This window comes from Oryctolagus cuniculus, chromosome X (genome assembly GCF_051225735.1).
Source record: "Oryctolagus cuniculus isolate XC-2025 breed Fujian yellow rabbit chromosome X, ASM5122573v1, whole genome shotgun sequence".
NCBI classification, from domain to species: Eukaryota; Metazoa; Chordata; class Mammalia; order Lagomorpha; family Leporidae; genus Oryctolagus; species Oryctolagus cuniculus.
The window spans coordinates 30453859-30477154 of record NC_142888.1 but is presented as its reverse complement, the minus strand read 5'-3'; the positions used below and the strand labels follow the sequence as shown (position 1 = coordinate 30477154).

The window sequence follows — 23296 nt, the reverse complement described above, 5'->3', positions numbered from 1 at the left end:
GCTCCTTAAGGAGAATAAATTATCCAGTTGGGAAGGCAAAAAAAAAAAAAAAAACTGGTGTGTGTGTGTGTGTGTGTGTGTGTACACGCGCATGTATGAGACCCAGAGGGACAGATGTACCCAGAATTCAAACAGTGGAGGGCGGGGGCCTTCAGGACCCTTTGAAACTCGCAGGTGGAGCGCAGGTCGGACACACATCCTGCATGAACCTTTGCTGTGCAGCAGGGATATCCTGTGTTTGTCCAAAGGACCACACAGGGAAGCCCTGACCATTGTCCTTCCCGAAACCTGTCAGGGTGCCCCTCCCCAGGCAGAGGAAGAACGCCTCTGGAAACAGCGTTATCAGCATCCTCCATGGGTTTCCTCACCTCCGCCCCTGCCTCATTAGCCCCAGCTCCTCAGCATCCTTAAACAGAAACCTGAGAGGCCGGGCTGGAGCGGTTGGAGCATGGGGCGGGGGTCAATGCCCTGAAGCCAACCCCCTCTGACAGCTTCCTCTTTGGCCAAACCCTGAGTGGGCAGCCGAAAGCTGCAGCCACAGCCCAGAGCCCAGGATGGAGCCCTGGCGGGGGCCTGAGGCTGCCTCCCTCCGCCTGGGCTGGCCGGCCCTGCTGCTGTGGGTCTCGGTCCTGAGCTGTTCCTTCTCCTCGCCAGCTTCTCCCCTGCCTTCTCTGGTGCCCCGAGTCAGAACCAGCTACAATTTCGGAAGGGCTTTCCTCGGTCTTGATAAATGCAATGCCTGCATCGGGACATCTATTTGCAAGAAGTTCTTTAAAGAAGAAATAAGGTCAGAATCTCGCTCGAATCATTCTGAGGGGCCAAGTTCAGTTCCCTTCCTGTGCAGATGTCCAGGAGTTGGTTGAAAATGAATCAGGATGTAACTTATGGGTGGGAGCTGCCACAAAGCTATTTAATTATAGTGGTAATGGCTTGAAGTTCGGGTGGGTAGGAGAGAAAGGTGCAAAGCCAAATTCCAGCTTTGGCCCTAACTGCTAAATCCAAAAGTTCCTTTTGAAGTGAAAGCTTGAAATTTTCTGTTCTGTGAATGGAATGGCCTGGGACCATTGAATTTACCAAGTTCATTTCTCATAGGGGTGTGGAATAAAATTATAGAAAGCTTACAATTGACAGGTGTTTGAAACAATGCTGGGAGTTAGTGGCTCACACCCATGATTGAGATGGTGAACTGAGCCATGGCAAGATTAAGTGACTTGCCCAAGGTCACCAACTAGTAAGTGGCAGATCTGGGATTCAAACCAGGACATTTTGCCCCTAAGTCTCTGAGCCAGTTTTCTGTTGTGAGGTGTGGCCTTGACCAGAAGAAACCAGAGTTTGGTACATTGCAATGCACATGGCTCTCACCAAAGACTGGTACCACACTGAAATTCAAGCACACAATGAGCTTTTACTAAAGCCAAGACCTAGTAGGTACTGTGGTGGCAGCCTCTCTAACTCTGTCCATTGCCCTCTGAGGCATCAGGAGGAGGGATCTACATTGCAAACAAGGGGTCAAGGGGGCTTGGCAGCTGGAGCATGGAGTATATGTGCAAGGATGGCAGAGGAGACAAGTACAAGGATAGAAAAAGGGATGATTGGAAGGATGTATGGAGTGGGGGTATTGAATGCCATGACAACGAATTAGAACCTTAATCCATGGGTCACTGGCTTCCAACCTGGTCAATACTAAAGGTTCTTGGTTACGTACCCCTATTCCTCCCCCCCACCCCCAGGACCTGCTTCATGCTTGCAAGTGTTGATGAAACAAAAGGTGCTAATTAACACTGATTTCTAATTCCAATGTGTATCAACCAAAGACATATTTGATTATTCAACTAAATTAACAGAAATAATAAACACCGATTAAAAATGTTAAACTTCCTTTCTGAGAACACAGATATTTTAGGGAGTCCATGTGGACTTTTCCTACGAAAGAGCCACAACTGATTACGGTCAATGGTGGGATGTTAAGCCAGGGAGGAGAAAGTGAGACGTGTGTTTGGGGAAGGGCTCATGGAAAGTAACATGCAGCATGGACTGGGGTTGCTGGCAAGGGCTGTGAGACCAGTTCTCACAGGCCAGGAAAGATGCTATCAAGCACAAAATAGGGCAGGAAGGATACAAGTCAGTTCAGCGACTGTCATTTTGTTGACCGACTCAACGTGAGCAGAAATAAAGATGGAGATGTTGAACATAAACTCAAGGTTTCCCAACTAGGACATGAGATGAAGAGGACCCAAGACACAGGTGAGGTGGCACTGATTCCTCAGAGAAAGGGGGCAATGAGAATATGGGCATATTTTAAGGTGTGTTAAGAGAGGAGGGTGAGAGATCCAGGAATCAACTGAGAAAGAGCATTAGGGTCACATCCCCCTTATTCACCAACTAGCAATAAAGTTTTCTCATCAGGCGGGTACTGAAGACATTCAGAAAACATTTCGCTAAATAGGTTTGTGCGCCGTTAGAATTCAGGATATTACTTCACCTCCCTCAAAATTCATTTTCCATGCATGCCTAAAAGGAGAAAGGAAAGTGTGCAGACACAGCCTTGGCACCAAGAGGCAGAGGGAGGCTGCGAGAGGGTCTGAGGACATGGAACTGATAGTCCTTTTCTCTATGTGATAAATAACTTCTTCTATATTACAAAAGTAGCACTGTTTAGAATGTTCAGGAAATACTGGTGAAGGAAAATGCAAAACGAAAATCTCCTGCAGTTCCTCCACCAAGAGCTCACCATCACCCTCTAGTAAAAATTTTGTTGTACAGTTTCGCCACCCTTTCTCTAAGTATGTATTAGGAAATTTTTTTAATCTAAAATGTGATCAGACTATGCATACCGTTTGGGGAAGTTTATTTAATAATATATTGGGAACACCTGTCTATATGATTAAATATTCTTTACATTTTGATTTTTAATGACTTCATGGTATTCAATCACATCAACCAACCGTAATTTATTTAACCAATCCATCAGGATGAGACAGCTGGGGTTGGTTTTTGTTTTTTTCACCCTTCAGTGTGATAAACACAGTTATGTTGTACATTCCTGTGGTTAGATTTTGCACACATTCTTAGCCAATTCTATATAATAAATTCCTAGAAGTGGAATATCTGAGTCCAAAAATGTGGCAAATTTTTTAAATATATATCTCCTAACTGGAGACTTCTGCCTATAGAAATCACTTCTTGCACATTCACAAATATTAACTACCATTTTTTTATCTTGCATTTCTTCTCAGTTGAGCCTTTTTTCAGGTTTATTGACCATTTTTATTTTGTCTTTGCTAAATTACCTCCAAGTTCACGCTCTTTGCCTTTCTTTCTTTTTAAAGAATTAGTTATTTATTTGAAAGGCAGAGTTACAGAGAGGCAGAGGCAGAGGCAGAGGGAGATCTTCCATCTGCTGGTTCACTCCCCAAATGGTCACAATGGCCGAAGCTGGGCCAATCTGAAGCCAGGAGCTTCTTCTGGGTTTCCCACATGGGTGTAGGGGCCCAAGTACTTGGGCCATCTTCAACTGCTTTCCCAGGCACATTATCAGGCAGCTGGATCAGAAGTGGAGCAGCTTTTCTTTTTTTTTTTTTTTTTAGATTTTTATTTATTTGACAGGTAGAATTACAGACAGTGAGAGAGAGAGAGGCAGAGAGAAAGGTCTTCCTTCCATTGGTTCACCCCCCAAATGGCCACCACGGCGGGCGCTGAGCCAATCTGAAGCCGGGAGCCAGGTGCTTCCTCCTGGTCTCCCATGCAGGTACAGGGGCCCAAGCACTTGGGCCATCTTTCACTGCCCTCCCGGGCCACAGCAGAGAGCTGGACTGGAAGAAGAACAACCAGGACTAGAACCCGGCGCCCATATGGGATGCCGGCACCGCAGGCAGAGGATTAGCCTAGTGAGCCATGGCACCGGCCCCAAGCAGCCTTTCTAATGCTATGTTTGTTCACCTTATTCTTGTTGATCTCCAAAAATTTCTCCACTGTTAAGATTTATTACTGTGATAGCACAGGAGAAAGCCCTTCCAAAACCCTCAGCTATTGGCTGCAATGTTCTAGCCATGTAAGCATGAGCATCCCAGCCCTGGTCCTCAATAGGGATTAGACAATGCTTCTATCCATTCAGCAATAAGCAGCATGTGGGCTTCCCAGGCTGGCTGTGTATGCTGAAGACACAGGACTGGTAGATGAGCAGCATCTTTCCTTCTTCCTCTTGTCTTGTCTTTGGTGGAAATGCTTATGATGAATCTGATGCTTTCCATACCCGACCACTGACCTTTGAAAACATGAATGCTTTCTGTAGCAAACTCTCATACATTCTATGCTGACCTTTATATCCTGAATGAAAAAGTTAAGGGAAGCTGGGAAAATGAGTAAGCCTGATTGACATACTCTTCCTACTAAAACTGCAGCTGTATGTGAAATCAGGAGTGGTCACACCACCTAGTACGATCTACCGGGCTCTGGCTGATCTGTATTAGGCATGTGTGAGGGGGAGAAGACTACCCAGGGCAGTCTCCCTAATCAATTTCATTCCCAGAGGTGCCTAGGCTCTTACCAAGGCTGATGCTTTATCTCACAATTTCTTACTGTACTCCCAAGGGCTTAAACAATGCTTGAACACTTTTGATTGAACAGGGGAGGGCTCAAAGTAAACTAAATCATTAACTTGATTTTGCCCTCCCTTCTCCCTTGCTTCCTGTCTCCTTCACCTCAGAAGATGATAGCAATTACTACCTTGCCCCCACTTCCTCACATCAGTGGAAGTCTTGGGAGATGCACAGCTCAGGAGTTTATGGCAAAAGTGTCCATCTCCACAGTCAGTATTCTGTACATGTGCCAATGCACCTATGCCCAATCCACACACATTCATGCAGGCATCATCCCTCCATTCATTTTTCCTCCCAACCATAACTCTATGCATTCCACCGTTTAGGCCTCCATGTATCTCTCTACTCACTTATCCATCCATCCACCCACCCATCCATCCAACTATAAAGCATTGAGCATTAACTCAGTACCAAGCACTCTACTGAACACTGGAGTTACAACGTTGAAAGAGGCCCAAGTACTCTTTTTTGTGAAGATTTGTTTTATTTAGTTGAAAGGTAGAGAGAGAAGAAGAGGGAGAGGGAGAGGGAGAGGGAGGGGGAGGGGGAGGGGGAGGGGGAGAGGGAGAGGGAGAGAGAGGGGGAGGGGAAGAGGGAGAGGGAGAGGGAGAGGGAGAGGGAGAGAGCGGGGGAGGGGAAGAGGGAGAGGGAGAGGGAGAGGGAGAGAGCGGGGGAGGGGAAGAGGGAGAGGGAGAGGGAGAGGGAGAGGGAGAGGGAGAGGGAGAGGGAGAGGGAGAGGGAGAGGGAGAGGGAGAGGGAGAAATCTTCCATCCACTGGTTCAATCCCCAGATAGCCACAACAGCTGGGGCTGGAGGAGTCTGAAGCCAGGAGCCAGGAGCTTCTTCCGGGTCTCCCATGTGGGTTCAGGGGCCCAAGCACTTGGGCCATCTTCTACTGCTTTCCCAGGCCATTAACAGGGAGCTCCCGAAACTCAAACTGACACCCACATGGGATCCCAGCTCTGTAGGCAATGGCTTAACACACTATACCACAGTGCCAGCCCCAAAGTTAATTAATTTTTAAAAGTAATTTAGCAGCCGGCGCCGCGGCTCACTAGGCTAATCCTCCGCCTTGCGGCTCTGGCACACCGGGTTCTAGTCCCAGTCAGGGCGCCAGATTCTGTCCTGGTTGCCCCTCTTCCAGGCCAGCTCTCTGCTGTGGCCCGGGAGTGCAGTGGAGGATGGCCCAAGTACTTGGGCCCTGCACCCCATGGGAGACCAGGAGAAGCACCTGGCTCCTGCCATCGGATCAGCGCGGTGCACCGGCCGCAGTGCGCTGGCCGCGGCGGCCATTGGAGGGTGAACCAACAGCAAAGGAAGACCTTTCTCTCTGTCTCTCTCTCTCACTGTCCACTCTGCCTGTCAAAAAAAATTTTTTTAATTTTAAAAAAGTAAATTAGCAAACAAAAAAATTTTTTTAAAATAATTTAGTTTATGCAAGAATCACCAATGGTTTTGTGAGATGAAAGCAAGCTTGTAAGGGGAGCAGCAGGTGATGGGTCTACAAAGAGCATGTGAACTCCACTGAAGAACTATATCCTGACAGCCTTGGGAAGATGCTAGGTGGTTCAAGGGTTATGTGCAGAGCTAAGTGTTGGAAAAGAGGGAAGAGAGGCAAGAAAGATTTAGGAAGGTATGGCTTTAGTCTTACTGTTTGACTGGATACAGCCCTAAGAAGTGTGCAAGGAAAGAGGGAATTTCATTCCAATTCTAAGGCCATCTCCCTTCTCCACACTGCCACCCGTATTGAGGGACTTGGTGGGTTTGGCCTTGATTCTTCCTTCCAGTCTGGGAAACTATGATCATGCTTGTCTATCTTTCAATGCAATGAGTAACCTGGCCAGCCTCACTTCAATCTTGTCCATGATCTCAGTTCAGAAGGAAGATTAGACAGCTGCCTTTGTTTTGTGGGTTTTTTTTCCCAAACTCTAGGATATTAACATTTTAGTGAATCAAAAAGGAGGTTCATTTTCTCACTGACATTCTGCTATTGAATAGCATGAATGATCAATGTTGTAAGAATATGCATTTTTTTCCATTCAGTGCAATAAATGCATTGCCATTTTGAATGGAAGAGGCCTGGAAACCTGTTTTGTTGTTGTTGTTGTTGTTGTTGTTGTTGTTGTTTGTCTCAGTCCTCTGAGAATGCCCTGAGCCTTCACTGAACTTGCCCAGCCATTTATTTTAGGTCACCTTCCAAGTCAGTGCTGTCATTTTAGCAGAGCCTGCTCAAGAGATGGGGACAGAAAAAAGGACAGTGAGCTTGTCCACAGGGCAGGAAGTCTCCCCCACACCACTGCCACCAAATGGAGAAGCAGGAGCACTAAGATATGCCCTCCTCTGCCACTAATTGTTGTGATTCCTCAGGCAAGTCACATACACGGCTGACCTTCAACTGTCTCATCCTCCAAACAAGATGGGGAAGGGGGCGGAGACAAAATGATCTTCAAGGACCTGTCAGCCTTAACGCCTAATAATGTCATCAATCTGTGGCCATGAGCTGATTCCTAATATGGATGATGGAGGACTAAGCAATGGCAAAGTGACGCAGATTGTAAACTGTGGAGCCTGGAATGCCGCTTCCTCCAAATCCTGGTCATGTGACCTTGAGCAAATGATGTAACTACTGTGCTTCAGTTTCCTCAGTTGTACCCATATAGTCAATAACAGTATCAGCTGAATGGATCAAATGAATTACTATACATAAAGTATTTAGAAAGTGATTGGCACACATAAATGTTTCATGTAAGTGTGTTATGATTAGCATTACCAAAAAGAGCCAATTGGCTATAAATCCTTAAGCCCAGGCCCTTGGGGGTGTTGAAAGTCCATGAGCAGCCTGGAGTTCTAGAACAGTCCTCAGGGATTCAGAGAGCTTGGGCCCTCCACCTCCCTGGACAAAGTCCCTTGACCTCTTTGCCTTTGTAAGACTTTGCGTGACTTTCTCTGCCACCCAAACAGTAAGAAAAGCTTGTGGTCTCTTGAGGTAAAACTTTACCATGCAAGTGAGAAACCAAAACAATCCAGGGTTGGAGACTCATCAGAATGCTAGTTCTTCCCAAATTCATTATCATAAGGTGGCCCCATAATGCCTAGCAATAAGAATTTAAAGATTCTTATTTAGATTAAATATAGAACATAGCTCAGCTGATTTTCATTTGCAGTGTGACCCTCAATTATTAATAATAATGAAGGTAAACTTTGCCTGGGTAATTTTTCATACCTACATCCAAAGGAAATTTAACATTCTTCCCTAATGGAAATGTCAGCACACAGCTGGAGAAATAACTCCGGAGAAAAGGGTCAATGTGGGGTCTAGGAAATCAGTAGATGATGACAGGCCATCGCCGCCCCCCGGGGGGATTAAAGACCAACCAGGCCATTATGGAGAATTACAGAATTTGAATTTGGTCACCATTTAACAGCCCCGGTTATCTGAGACTTGATTGGCACTGATGACTGAAATCTTTGAACAAAAAACAAACCTGATGGGGCTCTCTAGGTTTGGATGTGGAATGGCGGTGGTCTCTCCAATGCAGACCCAAGACCCTCTTCAAGAACCCAGGCTGGGTCTGGGTTCCAAAGGCCTAGGCAGTGGTCAGAGGGCAGGTGACTTCGGAAACCAGCATAGGGAAGGGGACAGACGAGGGGGTTCGTTGACAGAGAACGCAGGGTTCAGACACCTGCTTGGCATTGTATGGTCGGACCTTGGGCAAGATACTGAAGTCTCAGCTTACACACCTGAGAAGTATGGGTGGGGCATTAGGAGAATCAGAAGCTGTTATCCCATGGACTACAGATTCAGAAAGCCTGGCTGGTTTCTGAGTCAGCTGCAGGAAGATGGTAAAGTCTGTGTTGGACCCATACTTCCCTCCCCTTTTCTGCTATTACATGTGTGAGTACACGTCCCCAAGCTTCAGGAAGCAAAACCAGGTTTCTCACTCAAAGATTTGGGAGCGTTGCAGGCTAAAGAGGAGAAATGGGTCAAACAGGCTGTTGTCCCCGGTCTCCCTGTCCCTGGGCTGAGCTGGCCTCCAGCTCACAGGCCAATCCTGTGAACAGAGCTGTTCTTCCAACAGGTTTGATGACTCGCTGGCTTCCCACCTTGGACTTTCTCCCGCCCACTTGCCTTCCTATGCTGCGAATTACTCGGATGATTCCAAAACCTGGCGCCCTGTGGAGATCTTCAGGCTGCTCGACAAATACCAAAACGAGATCTCAGACAGGAGGATCTGTGCCTCTGCCTCAGCCCCCAAAACCTGCAGCATCGAGCGGGTCCTGCGCAAAACAGGGAGATTCCAGAAATGGCTGCAGGCCAAGCGCCTAACACCAGACCTGGTGCAGGTGAGTGTGCGGCCTATGGCGAGTGGGGTGAGGGAGGAAATCCTTTCCCAACTCACATCTCAGCCTGGTCTAAGGTCTGACAAAACCCTATAAAACACAGAGGTCCTTGCGACAAGACAGGAGCTGAACAGAACTTACTTGTAAGGAGCTGTCCCTTTGTCATCGTCCACTCGCTCGCTCTCTCTTTCGTGTGACTCTCAGTGACTATTTGAGAAACAGTTCCTGGCTGTCACCTCTGGTCTGAAGATTTGGCAGGATGACTCATTTTTTTTAAAAGATTTGTTTATTTTGAAAGTCGGAGTTACACAGACAGAGAAGGAGAGGCAGAGAGAGAGGTCTTCCATCCACTGGCTCACTCCCCAATTGGCCACAACAGCCAGAGCTGTGCCGATCTGAAGCCAGGAGCCAGGTGCTTCTTCCAGGTCTCCCACGTGGGTTCAGGAGCCATCTTCTACTGCTTTCCCAGGCCATAGCAGAGAGCTGGATCGGAAGTGGAGCAGCCAGGTCTTGAACTGGCGCCTATATGGGATGTTGGCAATGCAGGCGGCGGCTTTACCCACCACGCCACAGCTCCGGCTCCCAGAATGGCTCTTACCAGAAAATCCCCTCCCCTCCCCAAGCAGGACCTAACTCACCTGCACCTTTCTCCTGGCAACCTTCGCCAACGCCCAGGCAAGGAGAGTACCCTAAGTCTTTACCTTTCTCTGTATATGCATTCACTCTGACTGACACAGTGGGAACTGCTTTGAAAGCAGGATGAGTCAAGTTACTGGTGACAGGGCCATCATCTGACATGGAGGAAAACTGAGCTTGCCAGTGCGATCCTTTTGCAGTCTGAATTCTACGGATTTCCAGGCATTGAGCAGGCACAGAATGTACTAACGGAAGTCATGGCACACCCAGGCCGGCGAGGTGATGACGGAATCCAACAAGAGGGTCTTGGAGGTGGTACAGGAGAAAGGAAGCAGAAACTCAGGTGGAAGAACCCTGTGGCACTGCAGAAGCAGGGGACAGAAGACAGATACCAGAGCTTATACCATGGTCAATGGCCCAGGTGTAATTCCTGTGCCTCTCTCTCTGTGCTGCACACAGACCCAGCACACGCTGGCCTGGGTTCCTGCCATATGCCTTTTTTTTTATTTCTTTTCTTTTATTTTTTTTTTTGAAAGGCAGAGTTAGACAGTGAGAGAGAGAGAGAGAGAGGGAGAGAGAGAAAGGTCTTCCTTTTTCTTTTGATTCACCCCCCAAGTGGCCAGCATGTTGCGGCCGGCGCGCTGTGCCGATCCGAAGCCAGGAGCCAGGTGCTTCCTCCTGGTCTCCCATGCGGGTGCAGGGCCCAAGCACTTGGGCCATCCTCCACTGCCTTCCCGGCCACAGCAGAGAGCTGGCCTGGAAGAGGGGCAGCCGGGACAGAATCCGGCGCCCCGACTGGGACTAGAACCCGGAGTGCCGGCACCGCAGGCAGAGGATTAGCCTAGTGAGCCACGACGCCGGCCTGCCATATGCCTTTTACTGGCTGGCCACAATTAGTGCGAAGGCATGGGAAGGCTCAATAAGAGACCTTCTCTGCTCAAATATGTGTTCAGGAACAAATAAACATCCCCAGAAAGAGGAAAACAAGGGAGACAAGGGATTATTTCAGGAGCACTTGAAAAAATCTAGTCATCTCTTCCTGCCCCTTTCATCGTCAAAGCCCACACTGAAAGCACAGTTCCCCCAAGTCCACAATATCTGGATCTGGGACCTGGACAGCCCCGTACAACTTCCGGGTGTACAAGACGCACTTGAGATTGCACACTAGGTAGCTAAATTGGCCTTGGGCTTTGAGCTAAGGAAAACTCTCACTTTCTCTTGCCTTCTAGACACTTCCATAATGACAATACAGTGGGAATGTTCCCAAGGTGGTTGACAAGTCCATAGCAACCTGCTGGCTAAATGTAGACATTGGGGTGTAGGGAAAAGATCCCCCCCTGGCCTAGAAACTGGTTGAGTTCTGAATCTGCCACCAAACATTGTGACAGAATGAGGACAAGGAGCAGGAAGAACAGGGAGCCTCTGGTTCCTGTTTATCCATTCTACAAGTTTCATCAACTGCACTACATCCTGAGTATTCAGGGATGAGTCAGATGCAAACTCCACCCCCAGGAGCCTATGGCTCAATGGTGGAGACAGACTAGAGCACAGATCGCCACAAAACGACGTGGTTAATGTGTAATGAACTCTACCCAGGGACAAGGCAGAGACTACTGACTGGAGTCCTCCTCTCACTAACTAATTGACCTTGGATTGAAGCCCAGGAGTTCCCCCACTGTACTCTGACACCTCTCCTGGAAAAAATGGGGGAGATCTGGATGATCTCAAAGACCCTTCCAGAAGCGCTGACATTTGGTAACCCGATATGCCTTAGCTTCATTTATTTAACAAATAGTGACCGGATGTCTACTATCACCGAGTATTTTCTTGGGCACCTTGATTTTTCTTGTTTCTCAAGTGGCAGCAAGAGGCACCTGCTCTGCCCAATTAATTCGTTCTAATGGATTCACAGATATGAGGCTGCTTTAGAAAAAGTCTATTGCTATAGAAATCAACAGCAGTACCCTTGTAAGAAGTGGTCCCTCTGCTTTAATTTGTTGTGCTAAATTTTGCTCTACCAATTTTGTCATCTTGTGTCACATGCAGCTAAATAAGCTCTCACTCTTTCTGTCCAAGTAGCATCCATTAACAGAACCCTGTTAAGACACAGCGCAAAGCAATACCATTTTCAATTTACCTTGGTCTTACCCTAAACTGTCTTCACATCTCCATCACAGAATTCTCTCTTCCTTATAAAAACAGGAAAACACCAGCAGTCATTTTACAGATTCTGAACAAACCCTATTCTTTGTCCGTTCACCAAATTCAAGGTCATTATTAGCACATTTTGGCACAGTCTTCTCCCTCTCTTGCCCTCCTTTTCACAGACCTTTCACGCTTAGGATTCCACAGCCTGCCCATGGGGCTCAGCCAATTCTTTCCTACTCTCGGGCCTCATCTAGGCAGCACCTAAACTCCTATTCTTTGCTTCTTGCAAAACACACCTATTAGAAAGCTTCAAACAGATTTGTTTCCATCAAAGCTGGTTAAAAAAAAAAAAAAAACTTCACCTATCTACTGAAGAGAATCAAAAACATGAGTTCAAATTAAAAAAATGTACATGAAAGTAGATAACAGCATTATTCTTATTAGTCAAAAGGTGGAAGCAACCCAATGTCCACCAACTGATGAGTGGATAAACAAAGTGTGATCCACTCATATGATGGAATATTATTTAGCCATAAAAAGGAATGAAGCATTGATATGTTACAACATGAAAGAAGCTTGAAAACATGCTTAGTAAAGTAACCCAGACACCAAAAAAAAATCTATTGTGTGATTACCTTTATATGAATGTTTAAAATAGGCAAACCCACACACACATAAAGTAGATCTATGGTTTCTAGGAACGGGAGGGGTAGGGAGAAAGGGGAGTGACTACTTAATGGGTTCAAGGTTTCTTTTGCGGGTGATGTGAAGTTGGAATTAGATAGTGGCAATGGCTCTACCACCTTGTGCATGTACTAAACATCACTGAGCTGTGCACTTTAAAATGGTTTCAATGGTGGAATGGATGCTATGTGAATTTTAACTCCGTTAAAAAGGAAGAGTAAGCCATAAACAAAAACTTCCCCTATCCAGTGACTTCCTTCTCTCACAATCAATCTAATCATCTCATGCATGTTCGGAGGCTAACAGCCAAGAGCATCGCACTGTTAGCTCTCCAAGAAACCATCTGTGGGCAAAGCCACTATTACAATGCTCCCACTAGCCAGCCTATCCCACGCCTATGTCAGACCTTCTACTCCAGTTGGCCTTCCATGGCCATGGGCACTGCAGCCAAGCATTCAACCAGCCATGGACAGACTTTTTTTTTTTTCTTATTCTCCAAACAATACAGTATAACAAGAATTTATATAGAATTCACATTGTACTCGGCATTGTGATCTAGAGTTGATTTAAAACATACAGAAGGATTGGCATATATGCAATTATCACACCATTTTATATCAGGGACTTGAGTATGTGTGGATTTTGGTTTCCATGGGGGTCCTGGAACCAAGCTCCTGTGGATCGTGGGGGCCGATTGTATATATCCTCACTCTTTTCCCCCACTGAACCAGCCCGAACTCTTCTCAGCAGTGGCCATTTGTTCCAGACGTAGCTGTGCAGCTCTGCCCTATATTTCTGATAACCCTTCCGACATAAGTCCTAACTTGTCATTTGGAAACCATGATCTTTTTTCTACTCGCGTGAGACTTTCAGGAGCCAATTCGAGAGCCACTAGGCGATGGATGGTAGGGAGACCTGCGTCACCCTTCAACTCACACCAAAAGGCCCAACCCCCACCAGCCCCTGGGATTCTCTTGGCACGTGCCTTAAGTGGGGCTTCCTTGAGTTCTTCAAGAGCCACTTTCCAACAGGGATCGGAGCCAGAGCTCTCACTTGCGCACATCTGCGTGTGGGGCAGAAGGGGGTGGAAAGAGGCCACCAGGAACTCACAACTCACAGGCTTTGCTTAGGGAACCAGCAAGGCACAGATGAAGGAAGAAAAAAAAATCAAAGAAATGAAAGTAAACTGAAGGGAGGAGGAACTGGACTGGTTCGGGAGCATCAGACTTGGACTTCAGTCCTGTTTCTAAGTAAGAACTTGGATGAAATATCCCAGGGCCAAATGCAGCTTTGTACTGAGGCCACTCTCCCTGGAGCCACAGGCAGCAAGCGCTACAGCCGGGGCTGGCAAGGAGGGCGACAGGACTGAGAATGAGAAAGACGGGGAAACAAGGCAGCGTGTGTGTGTGTGTGTGTGTGTGTGTGTGTGGCACTAAGGCTAATAAAACTGCGACTTCCCTCCTCTAAAAGCGGCATTGTTCGGATGGGAATGTCCCACAGCCGAAATTGCTAGCCCACAAAGAGAAGCACTGCCAAGAACACCACGCAGAGTTCACCATGATGTGTTTGTTCGCAAAACCACAGACAAGGCTCTGACTGCCACTCTATCAAGCACAGAGACGCAACGGCCCTAGGCAAGCACATGGCTACTCAGAAGAAAACACATATCGTCCATCCTGTCCCCTTCCCCTTCCAGCCCTCGCTCCCATCCCCAGGCCCCTCAACTATACCCTGATGTGTTTCTAACATTGTTCTAAACACACACCGCCTTCCTTCCTTCTTCCAACGAAGAGTAGACTAGATGGCCGCCGAGCCTTTTCTCCCACTAGATGGCGGTATAGAGCGTTCAAGCAGCTTTGTTTAAACAAGGACGGTTGGCGATTTCACTTCTCACGTCTCCATTCTTCTTTTTTTTTTTTAATAGATTAAGAAAAATAAGCAAACTAACCACAATGCGTTTTTATCATTTAAGTATAATCTACGTTTAGATGGAACTACTAAGCAAGCGAAATGCACTGTCACTTAAATTTAACTCAAAAATATTTTGGGGTGTTTACGGGACCCTTGCAGGATGTAGGCGTGTCCAGACAAGGTCCCTGCCCTCTGGGAGGGCACACCCCAGTGAGGGTGACAGGCCGTGTATGACTGTTTCTGGGAAAATAAAGGCTGTGACAAAGTGTTTCGATGACGATGGAAGTTTTCTATTGTATCCACAGCTGGTTTCCGGTTATAAATATTTTAATCCCTCGAAGGGTATCAGGTCAAAGGCCCTTCAGAAAATTTGTATCTTTTAAAAAAATATATAATGTTACTCTGTTGATGCTGAAACAGAGAAACAGCTGTCTGGTGGCTGTATCATTTTTACACTTACCGAACACTGGAGTCTAAGAGAAAGGATTGCTAATGCAAAAGGAAACTTGCAGCGACTGTGCCTGTGTGGTCCTTCGACTGACTGGTCTGCGGGAAGCAGAGACCCTTCAGAGGTAGATGTGACTATGCGATCACGAGGCATCATTTCCCCCGACCCTTGGAAAGTAGTCACTGTGCCTTGTTTGTTGCCCAGGGGAGCCTGGGAGCCATCTGGAGAGATCTGTGTGGTAAATGCCAACCCCCTGCAGACAATTTCCTCTTCCCAGTCACAGAACTCTTGAGAGCTGAAACATCTACGATTGTGCATCACAGAATTTGTTTGGATTTAGAACCACTGTGTTTGTGGCGAAGAGGTTATTTAGGATAATAGACACTAACTTGTTAATTTCCAGGTCTCCATTGTATCACAGACTTACATGGAAAGGGACTAATAGATCACCCAGTCTGTCCACTAAAATGACCCCTACCTCATTCTTCATGGATCTCATGGAAGAAATCCGGAACAGACATGAAGGCACACCATCCAAAGTGGGCTTCACCTATGGGGGTCTCAGCTTTCCCCATAGATGTCAGCCAGCCAAACCCCTTTTGAAAGAAATCAAGCCATTCTTTGCTCTTGCCAGGAAATTCTTCCTTTGATAGCTCACCCTTCCAATTCTGATGGACAGTAGCCTCCCCTTATCTGCAGTTTGGCTTTCCCATGGTTTCATTTACCCACAGGAATCCACGGTCTGATAACATTACACGGAGAATTCCAGAAATAAATAATGTGTAAGTTTCAAGTAACTTGTATTACAGTTTATGGCTATAATTATTCTACTTTACAATTAGTTATTGTTGTTAATCTCCTACTGTGCTTAGTTTATGAATTAAACTGGACCATGGGGGCATATGTATATGTATAGCAAGCCCACAGTACATATAGGGTTTGGTATGAGTAGTTTCAGGCACCCATAGAACATCTTGGAATGCCCTGGGCCATATTCCCTACAGATAAGGGGGGGGGGGGGCTACTGATCTATGGAACAAGCGCTTTTGCTGTAAGTGTGTCTTGGCTCAGAGGCCTCCTGTCTGGATCAGCTGTGTCCCTGTGTACGTCCGCACAAACTCAAGTCAGCAGAGGTTAAACTGTATTATGATACCTAGAGTCACTTGGAAGAATTAATGATAGAACTAATTAATTAGTTCTGGTTATGCTGCTTATGTTTTGAAAGCTGTTTACTAGACCAGAAAATTCCTCAATAAATTTTTCTAGACATTTAGAAACTATTTTCTCTAGTCAAAAGCAATAACATCAGACATGAACAATAAAGAGGGGAAATATATCCTATCAAACAAGGAACTTAAAAACAGTGTCTTTCGAATCACAGAATAAGTGAAATTGTACTTATAGCAAGAAAATAGCAGCGATAAAAACTCTATTTCTCCAATCTATGATTCATCACTGCTCAGAGGAAAGTTGGAAATCAGCTCAGTGTTTTTGTTAGGCAGCTGTCAATACAACTTCGGTCATTTGGAGAAATAATACAAAAGGTTATAAAAATCCACGTTGGGGCCAGCATTGAGTCATAGCAGGTTAAGCTGCCACCTGCAACACTGGCATCCTATTTGAGAGCTGGTTCGAGCCCCAGTTGCTCCACTTGCAATCCAGCTCCCTGTTAATGTGTCTGGGAAAGCAGTGGAAGATGACCCAAGTGCTTGAGCCCCTGTACCCAATGTGGAACATCTAGATGAAACTCCTGGCTCATGGCTTCAGCCTGGCCCTACTCTGGCTGTTGCAGCCATTTGGGGCGTGATCCACTGTTGGGGTCTTAAGCCTGAGTCTGGCCCCTGACCAGCAGGGAACAGTACAAGCACTCCCTGACAAGGCAAATGGGAGAGGTAAGGTCGACGGGGTCAAGAGCACAGCAAGCACACGTGAGTTCTGTCGAAGCAGGAACTACTTTATTGAGGAAGTGTACAGGCTTATAAGGCTTACAAAAGACGTGTGCAGCAGCCAATCAGCGAAAAGGTCATGCAGGCGTGGGTGGACCACACACAGGGGCGTCTTAAGCAAAGTATAGGGATCATGCACTGTCCACGTGTCTGGAACTAAAGCGGACCTATCCCTGCCGGTGGTCCGATCTTACGTGGCTTAACCGCAGCAGCCGCAGACACGCCCCTCAAACATCCGCCAGGCGCCATATTGTAATGGAGGCTTTAGGCAATGCCCAATAATCCACCAGATGGAAGATCTCTCTCTCTCTCTCTCTCTCTCTCTCTCTCTCTCTCTCTCCTTCTTCCCTCAACTCTGCCTTTCAAATAAAAAAAATAATTTTTGAAAATGCACATTAATTTGGTCATAACTCAGGGCCACGTATAGCAGTAATAATTTTTCCAATTGTGTTAGCTCTTATCTTCTGAGGATTACCAAGAGTTCCACAGAAGGCATGATTTATAAACCTTTTTTGAGGATTAAGTAAGGAAAAAGTATATTTATTCCCTGTTTATATATGAGAGCAGACCACAGAGATACATATCAGTATATTGTTAAAGATCAAAATAGAACTATAGGCAGTGAATTATACATATATAATACATTATTGGAGTCGAAGTAAACTTAAAAACTCACCAATTTGAACTTGAAATGTTTGCATCTTTTCTGGAAAGTAAAGGATCAGTCATCCTACAGGCAATTGAGACATGCTACCCTCAGAAACAGCCTGTGCCTTCTGAGGCCAGAACAGATCGTAGGAAAGTACATCTCAGATCGGTGCTCTTGTAGCTTTCACGCAACATGAATTATTTTTACTTCTTGAAGTTACACAGTTTACGTGTGACATTTCCCATCCCCATGCATTCACCTCCTAAATCCTGGCTTCCCCTGTCTAGACATTCCCAAGTCCCTTTCCGATATTGAAGCACACTAAGTGTTATGGCAACCAAAGCACTGTCTATGACTAGATTTTGCTTTGCTTCTTAGTGAATCCATACTCTAGCTTGTTGATTCTGCTACTTACCATAGCGTGATGCTATCAACCCAAGTACATATCATCTTCAGTTTTGGTAAACAGCTTTTGTTTATGTCCTCATCATTAATAAAAATGACAATAGAATGATAGACAGAAGAGGAACAAAGATAAGCCTTATTTCCCTGTGCAGATTAGCCCACTAACTGGTAGGTAAACTCAGTTAACCATTGACTAAGCATTGTAATGTTCTATGCAACCAAAAATCTTACTTCTCCATCTCCTTTACAGCACTGTCACAAGAACCACTGTTGACTGTCTTGCTGAAATCTGCAATATTCTAAACCTGCTGTATTTCTTGAATTAGAAATTAACCAGGCCATGCCGGCGCTGCAGCTCACTAGACTAATCCTCTACCTGTGGCGCCGGTACCCTGGGTTCTAGTCCCGGTTGGGGCGCCGGGTTCTCTCCTGGTTGCTCCTCTTCCAGTCCAGCTCTCTGCTGTGGCCCGGGAGTGCAGTGGAGGATGGCCCAGGCCCATCTCTTCTAGAGGTTCAGCGGGCATAGTAGTGCCCCGTTTTAGAATAGTTCCTATGATCCAAGAGCTGCCCACTAATCACCAGTTCATGGAATCCACTCTGTTGTGAATATCGGAAACAGATTTTTCACGTCTTCTCTCAGCATTCGCTGTCCACGATTCAGCACCATTATTTGCAAGGTCTCCAGGAATCTCCCAGGCTGGGGAACTCGCTCAGACAGTGAAGGCTCCCTTCATCCAGGCTGGCTTGGTATTAAAGCAACTATTAGAAATGAAACTTGGACCTTCATTTTGTTAGCCACCAAAATTCTCCCCATGGCCCTATTCCAACAAGTTTTTTCTTCTTTTTCCTCTGTACTTTGTAAAATATAGCTATTTCCAGGGTTTTGAATTGTAGTATAAATTGCATACATAAATCTTAAGTGTTGTAACCAGATAAATTTCTACGCATGTTCACTAATGACCACCATCCGTATCAAGATACCGGACAGTTCTGGCCTCTTCAAAGGCTCTTCTGTGTCCCTTTCCAAAATGGTCACCCTTCTAGGGTCACTGACCTTCCTGGTTGGTTCGGAAGTACTCGAGCTTTAGCATGGAAAGTCCCACACCCAAAGCCAAGCAGAGCCTCAGTCCCAGGCCAGTCAGAAGGGTTGGTCACCCTACACCCGCCCTAAGGTAGCTACTATTCTGACCTAAATCATCATGGATTAGTTTTGCTTGTATGTAAGTTTCATTTAAATGGAATTATACACTTATATAAGATATACACGTTGTGTTATTATTTATCCACGTTGCCTGAATCAGTAGTCTGTTTTCTTTTTCCTTTTAATTGCAATATAATATTCCACTGTAGGCTGATGCCACAATTTGTACATTCTGCTGCTGAATATTTGGGTTATAACTAGTTTGAGCTACTGTGTGTTCAAGTACAGGGGTGACTGTGCCCACTATAAAAATTTGTAAAATATATACATATATTTTTTTAAAACCCATAAGAAAGTCAGGAATGAGGGGAATAGCTTATAACCCACCACCCAGAGACAACAACTATTGCAGACATACTGGCATTTTTCTTCATAGTTTTTTTTTTTACTAACATTTAACTTTATTAAAAATAATCTGTTTCTGTAATATTGGATAGTCCTCTATGGCCTATTATTGTATCTCATACCATCCACCATGCCATTAATAACTTTTGAAATATTTATTTATGTATTCATTCATTTAAAAGTCCAAGTGACAGAGAGAGAGAGAGAGAGATCTTTCATCTGCTAGCCCACTCCCCAGATGCCCTCAACAGCCAGGGCTAGGCTAAGCTATAGCCAGGAGCCAAGAATTCCTTCTGAGTCTCCCACACAGGTGGCAGGAACCTAAGACCTTTGGCCATCATCCCTCTGTCTCCCAGATACCTTAGCACAAAGCTAGATTGGAAGTGCAGAGTAGCCAGCGCTCAAATCAAACACTCTGATATGGGATGTAGGCCTAACAACCTACAGCACAACATCAGCCCCCGTTAACACTCTATATGCACATTTCATCACATGGATACATCACAATTTTACTCACTACCATTGGCTGCACTTTTTTATTCTTTCGTTATCGTGCATAAGACTTTTTTTTAAAGATTTATTTATTTGAAAGTCAGAGTTGCACAGAGAGAGGAGAGGCAGAGAGAGAGAGAGGTCTTCCATCCGATGGTTCACTCCCCAATTGGCTGCAATGGCTGGAGCTGCGCCAATCCGAAGCCTGGAGCCAGGAGCATCTTCTGGGTCTCCCATGCAGATGCAGGGGCCCAAGGATTTGGGCCATCTTCTACTGCTATCCCAGGCCATAGCACAGAGCTGGATCAGAAGTGGAGCAGCCAGGTCTCGAACCAGTGCCCATATGGGATGCTGGCACTTCAGGCCAGGGCGTTAACCCGCTGCACCACAGCACCGGCCCCTCATGCATAAGACTTTGATGAATGTCATTTTGCAAAGTATTTGCCTTTGTTTAAACTGTGACCTTGGGACAAATTTCTTTTCAAAATGACCACGTACTGACCTTCTACCGGCCATGCCTGTTTCGTGCATTTATCACAGTTCATCTTCACAATCTTATGAGAGATTCCTGTTCCCATTTTCAAGGTGGAGAGTGTGAGAGTTACAGAGATGGATGATAGACCTTTCCCAAGCTCACCCTTTTGGTACTGGATTTGAACACAGACCAGCTCCTGCCTGCATAAGTCACACCCTGTAAATCCTATGCTTGGTGGCTTCTCTACTTCCCTAAAGGGTGTTCTGTGAATGCATGTTGCAAGCTGAATTTAACTCCCACCAGCAGTTTCTGGGGGTGTCCCTGTTACATGTGAGCAACAGTGTCAGCCTCTAAGATTATGCATGTTACCTGTGGAATAAAATCAAAATTGCTCAATCTGGTATTCAAGAGCCGCACAGTTTGATCCCAACCTAGCTTGTCAGTCTTCTCGCCAGTGCATCCATGTCTGCATCCCATAAGCCAGACGTGACCTTTAGCTCTGATCCTTGCCTTTGCTCAGTGCTGATCCTTCAGCTTGAAATACACTGACATTGGATCTCCTCTTGCCCCAAAGCCTACTCATTCTTCAAGGCCAAGCTCATGCCACCTCTTCTGTGAAGGTTCCTGGACTCGCCTACTTCTCTCTCCCCTGGATTCCTGTGGCACCTTGTGTATACCTCTTATACCGCTTGTCATAGTTTCCCCCGTATTGAGTTTTGTGGTACCTGCGTCATTCTGCCCCACAAGACTAGGTGTTATACCCAGTTCAATTGTCCCCAAAGACCACCAAGGAGGGGCTACTGCTGTAAAACACATGAGAGTTTTATTACAGGTCCGGGCCTGGGCTCTGAACCGTCACCGACACAGCAGGTCTGATTGAGAGCCCCGACTCTTAGTTAACAGGGTTTTTATAGAGTTTTCAGAGATATTCTATACATTATAGCACCATTCAGCAAATCATCTCATTTCATGGGAAATTCAAAGAACATCTCTTAGAATGGATTAGCGCATCCAGTGGTGGGAAAGGACATAGTAAAGGTGATTGGATGGCTTTTGGGGTTGATGCGTTTTAAAATGATTGGCTAAAATATAGGGTCCAAGCCGCTAGGGTGTACATGCCAAACTGCAGTTTTTGGGATGTTATCAGTCACCTTAACTGCCTGAAAAGACACCTGGAACTTCAGGTATTTCCCTGCTATCTGCTGATTGGCTGTTGCTAGGGGGGCTTATTGCAAGGGGAGTTTATTTCTTTCTTCTTTTAGGAGCTTTTGGCTTAGGATTCAGGGCCTGGTCAGGCCCGAGTTACAGGATGGTAATGTGGTGTTTTTGTAATGTGTCAACTTGGCCATGTTGAACTACATTTCCCAGAATTCCCTTCCCTGTATGTTTCCGGTTCCAATGGCTCACAGAGAGATTGTACTGGCAAAGCAGTGGTCCATCGGCAGCTCCCCCGTGGTGGCTTCTCTGCTGGCTCTCCTGGTTGATGCAAAGCGGCCGCTGACCCTGCAGCGGCTCCACCTTCCTCCTCTGACTCCTGGGCCCGGTTAGCTCCATACCAAAGAACTCCAGCTTCTGCAGGATCCTGCGCCATCAAGGTTAGGGGAAATAAGAACTGATGCGGGTTCCAGCCAGGCCTCATCCGCTCCAGCTTGTGTACAAGGGCGCAATCTTGACCCCCAGGGTCTCCTACTTCGCATCTGTCTTTCCTTCCCCACTGTCAGTCCTGTGGACTTCAAGCTTCAACATGAAGCCTTACAGAGACCATATAGCCAGATGCTGTGACTGTATAAGGTTAAAACCATGTAAAACTAAAAATGCGATTTTGATTCTCTGGTTGAACCCTGACTGACACAGGTGATACAACCTCAACAGAAGGGCTGACGGGGAAAAAGAAGTGTGGCAGCCCCTCTCCCCAGCCAAGTATGAGAGTTTTCTTGACAATTCAGGATTCTCTCTGGGCCTTCTGGACCACAGGGCCTTTGCATAGCAGAAGTCACTGAGCTCCTATGGACCATTCTGCAAGCTTGAATGCTCAGATGAGTTGTCAGAAGCACTTGACTTATTGGCTTTTGACTGAAAAAAACGAAGCAGCAGAAAAGAGGAAATCAGCAACCCATAGAAAGAAATGGCCCAGTGGAGAATTAGGACCAGCCTTAGCATACCTGAATCGAAATGACAGACCATGAAATAATGTGTTTTACTAGGCGTCAGCAGCGCTGCCTGCCCCAACCACCAGCTGAATTGCCTGCCACAATGATTATTCCATCTGGCAAAGTGAACATCGTTAGCAACCCACAAATGCTTCCGTGGCAAAGCCCTAGGGGCCCTGGAATGGGGGGAGATGGAGGATAGTGTGAGAGGAGGAAAGAATGACAGAGCTTGCAGTAGGAGGAGAAAGCCAGCTACCACGTCCACCAGTAGCGTGAGCCAACGTATTGGTGACCCTATGGAAGAGGGGCCATGATCACCACCAAGTGAGCCTCTGGCTGTTGAAGATTTCACAGCAAGGGGCACAGGGAGGCAAGAGAAAGCAACCCTGACCCAGGTGGGAAGCAGCGAGGGTCCTGAGCCACCCTGCTGTAGTGGCAGACAGCACGGCTGAACCCACGTGGTCCTGGTGAGGCTGCAGCTGGTGGTCCAAAGCTCGGCGCTGTGCATCTCAAACTTGGGAATACCCCCAGGGAGCTTGTGCCTGTGCTTAGCGCAGGGGACAGCCAGCCTGGAGCAGGGTCTGGGAATTTGCATTTCTCTAAAACAATGATCTTTCCACAGAGGGGCCTGAAAGTGATATGCAGGGTGGATAGGCAAGGATCCAGAGTGAGATCAGGGAGACTTCCTGGCAAAAAGTAGGGCAGGGCCACACACACACACACACACACACACACCAGGCTGATGAGAAAGTAGGGAGGGCAGGGCGCATCCAAGAGGTGTGGCATCCGCCCTACTCCTGATGATACCCATGGTTCCTGGAGATGCTTGGGATCCAGTTCCTGCACTTCAGGACAGATTCCCAGGCA

The 23296-nt window shown here is 46.5% G+C and overlaps 1 protein-coding gene across 1 annotated transcript in view; it reads left to right on the top strand.

Annotated features, from left to right (window-relative positions):
- The first annotated feature begins 409 nt into the window (after positions 1-409).
- DIPK2B (divergent protein kinase domain 2B) overlaps positions 410-23296 on the top strand; it is a 36969-nt gene continuing 14082 nt past the window's right edge. The window contains exons 1-2 of the mRNA XM_002719877.6: positions 410-787; positions 8678-8942. Of these exons, the coding sequence (XP_002719923.2) occupies positions 555-787; positions 8678-8942 (498 nt within the window). The 5' untranslated portion in view covers positions 410-554. The remainder of the gene's footprint in view (positions 788-8677; positions 8943-23296) is intronic.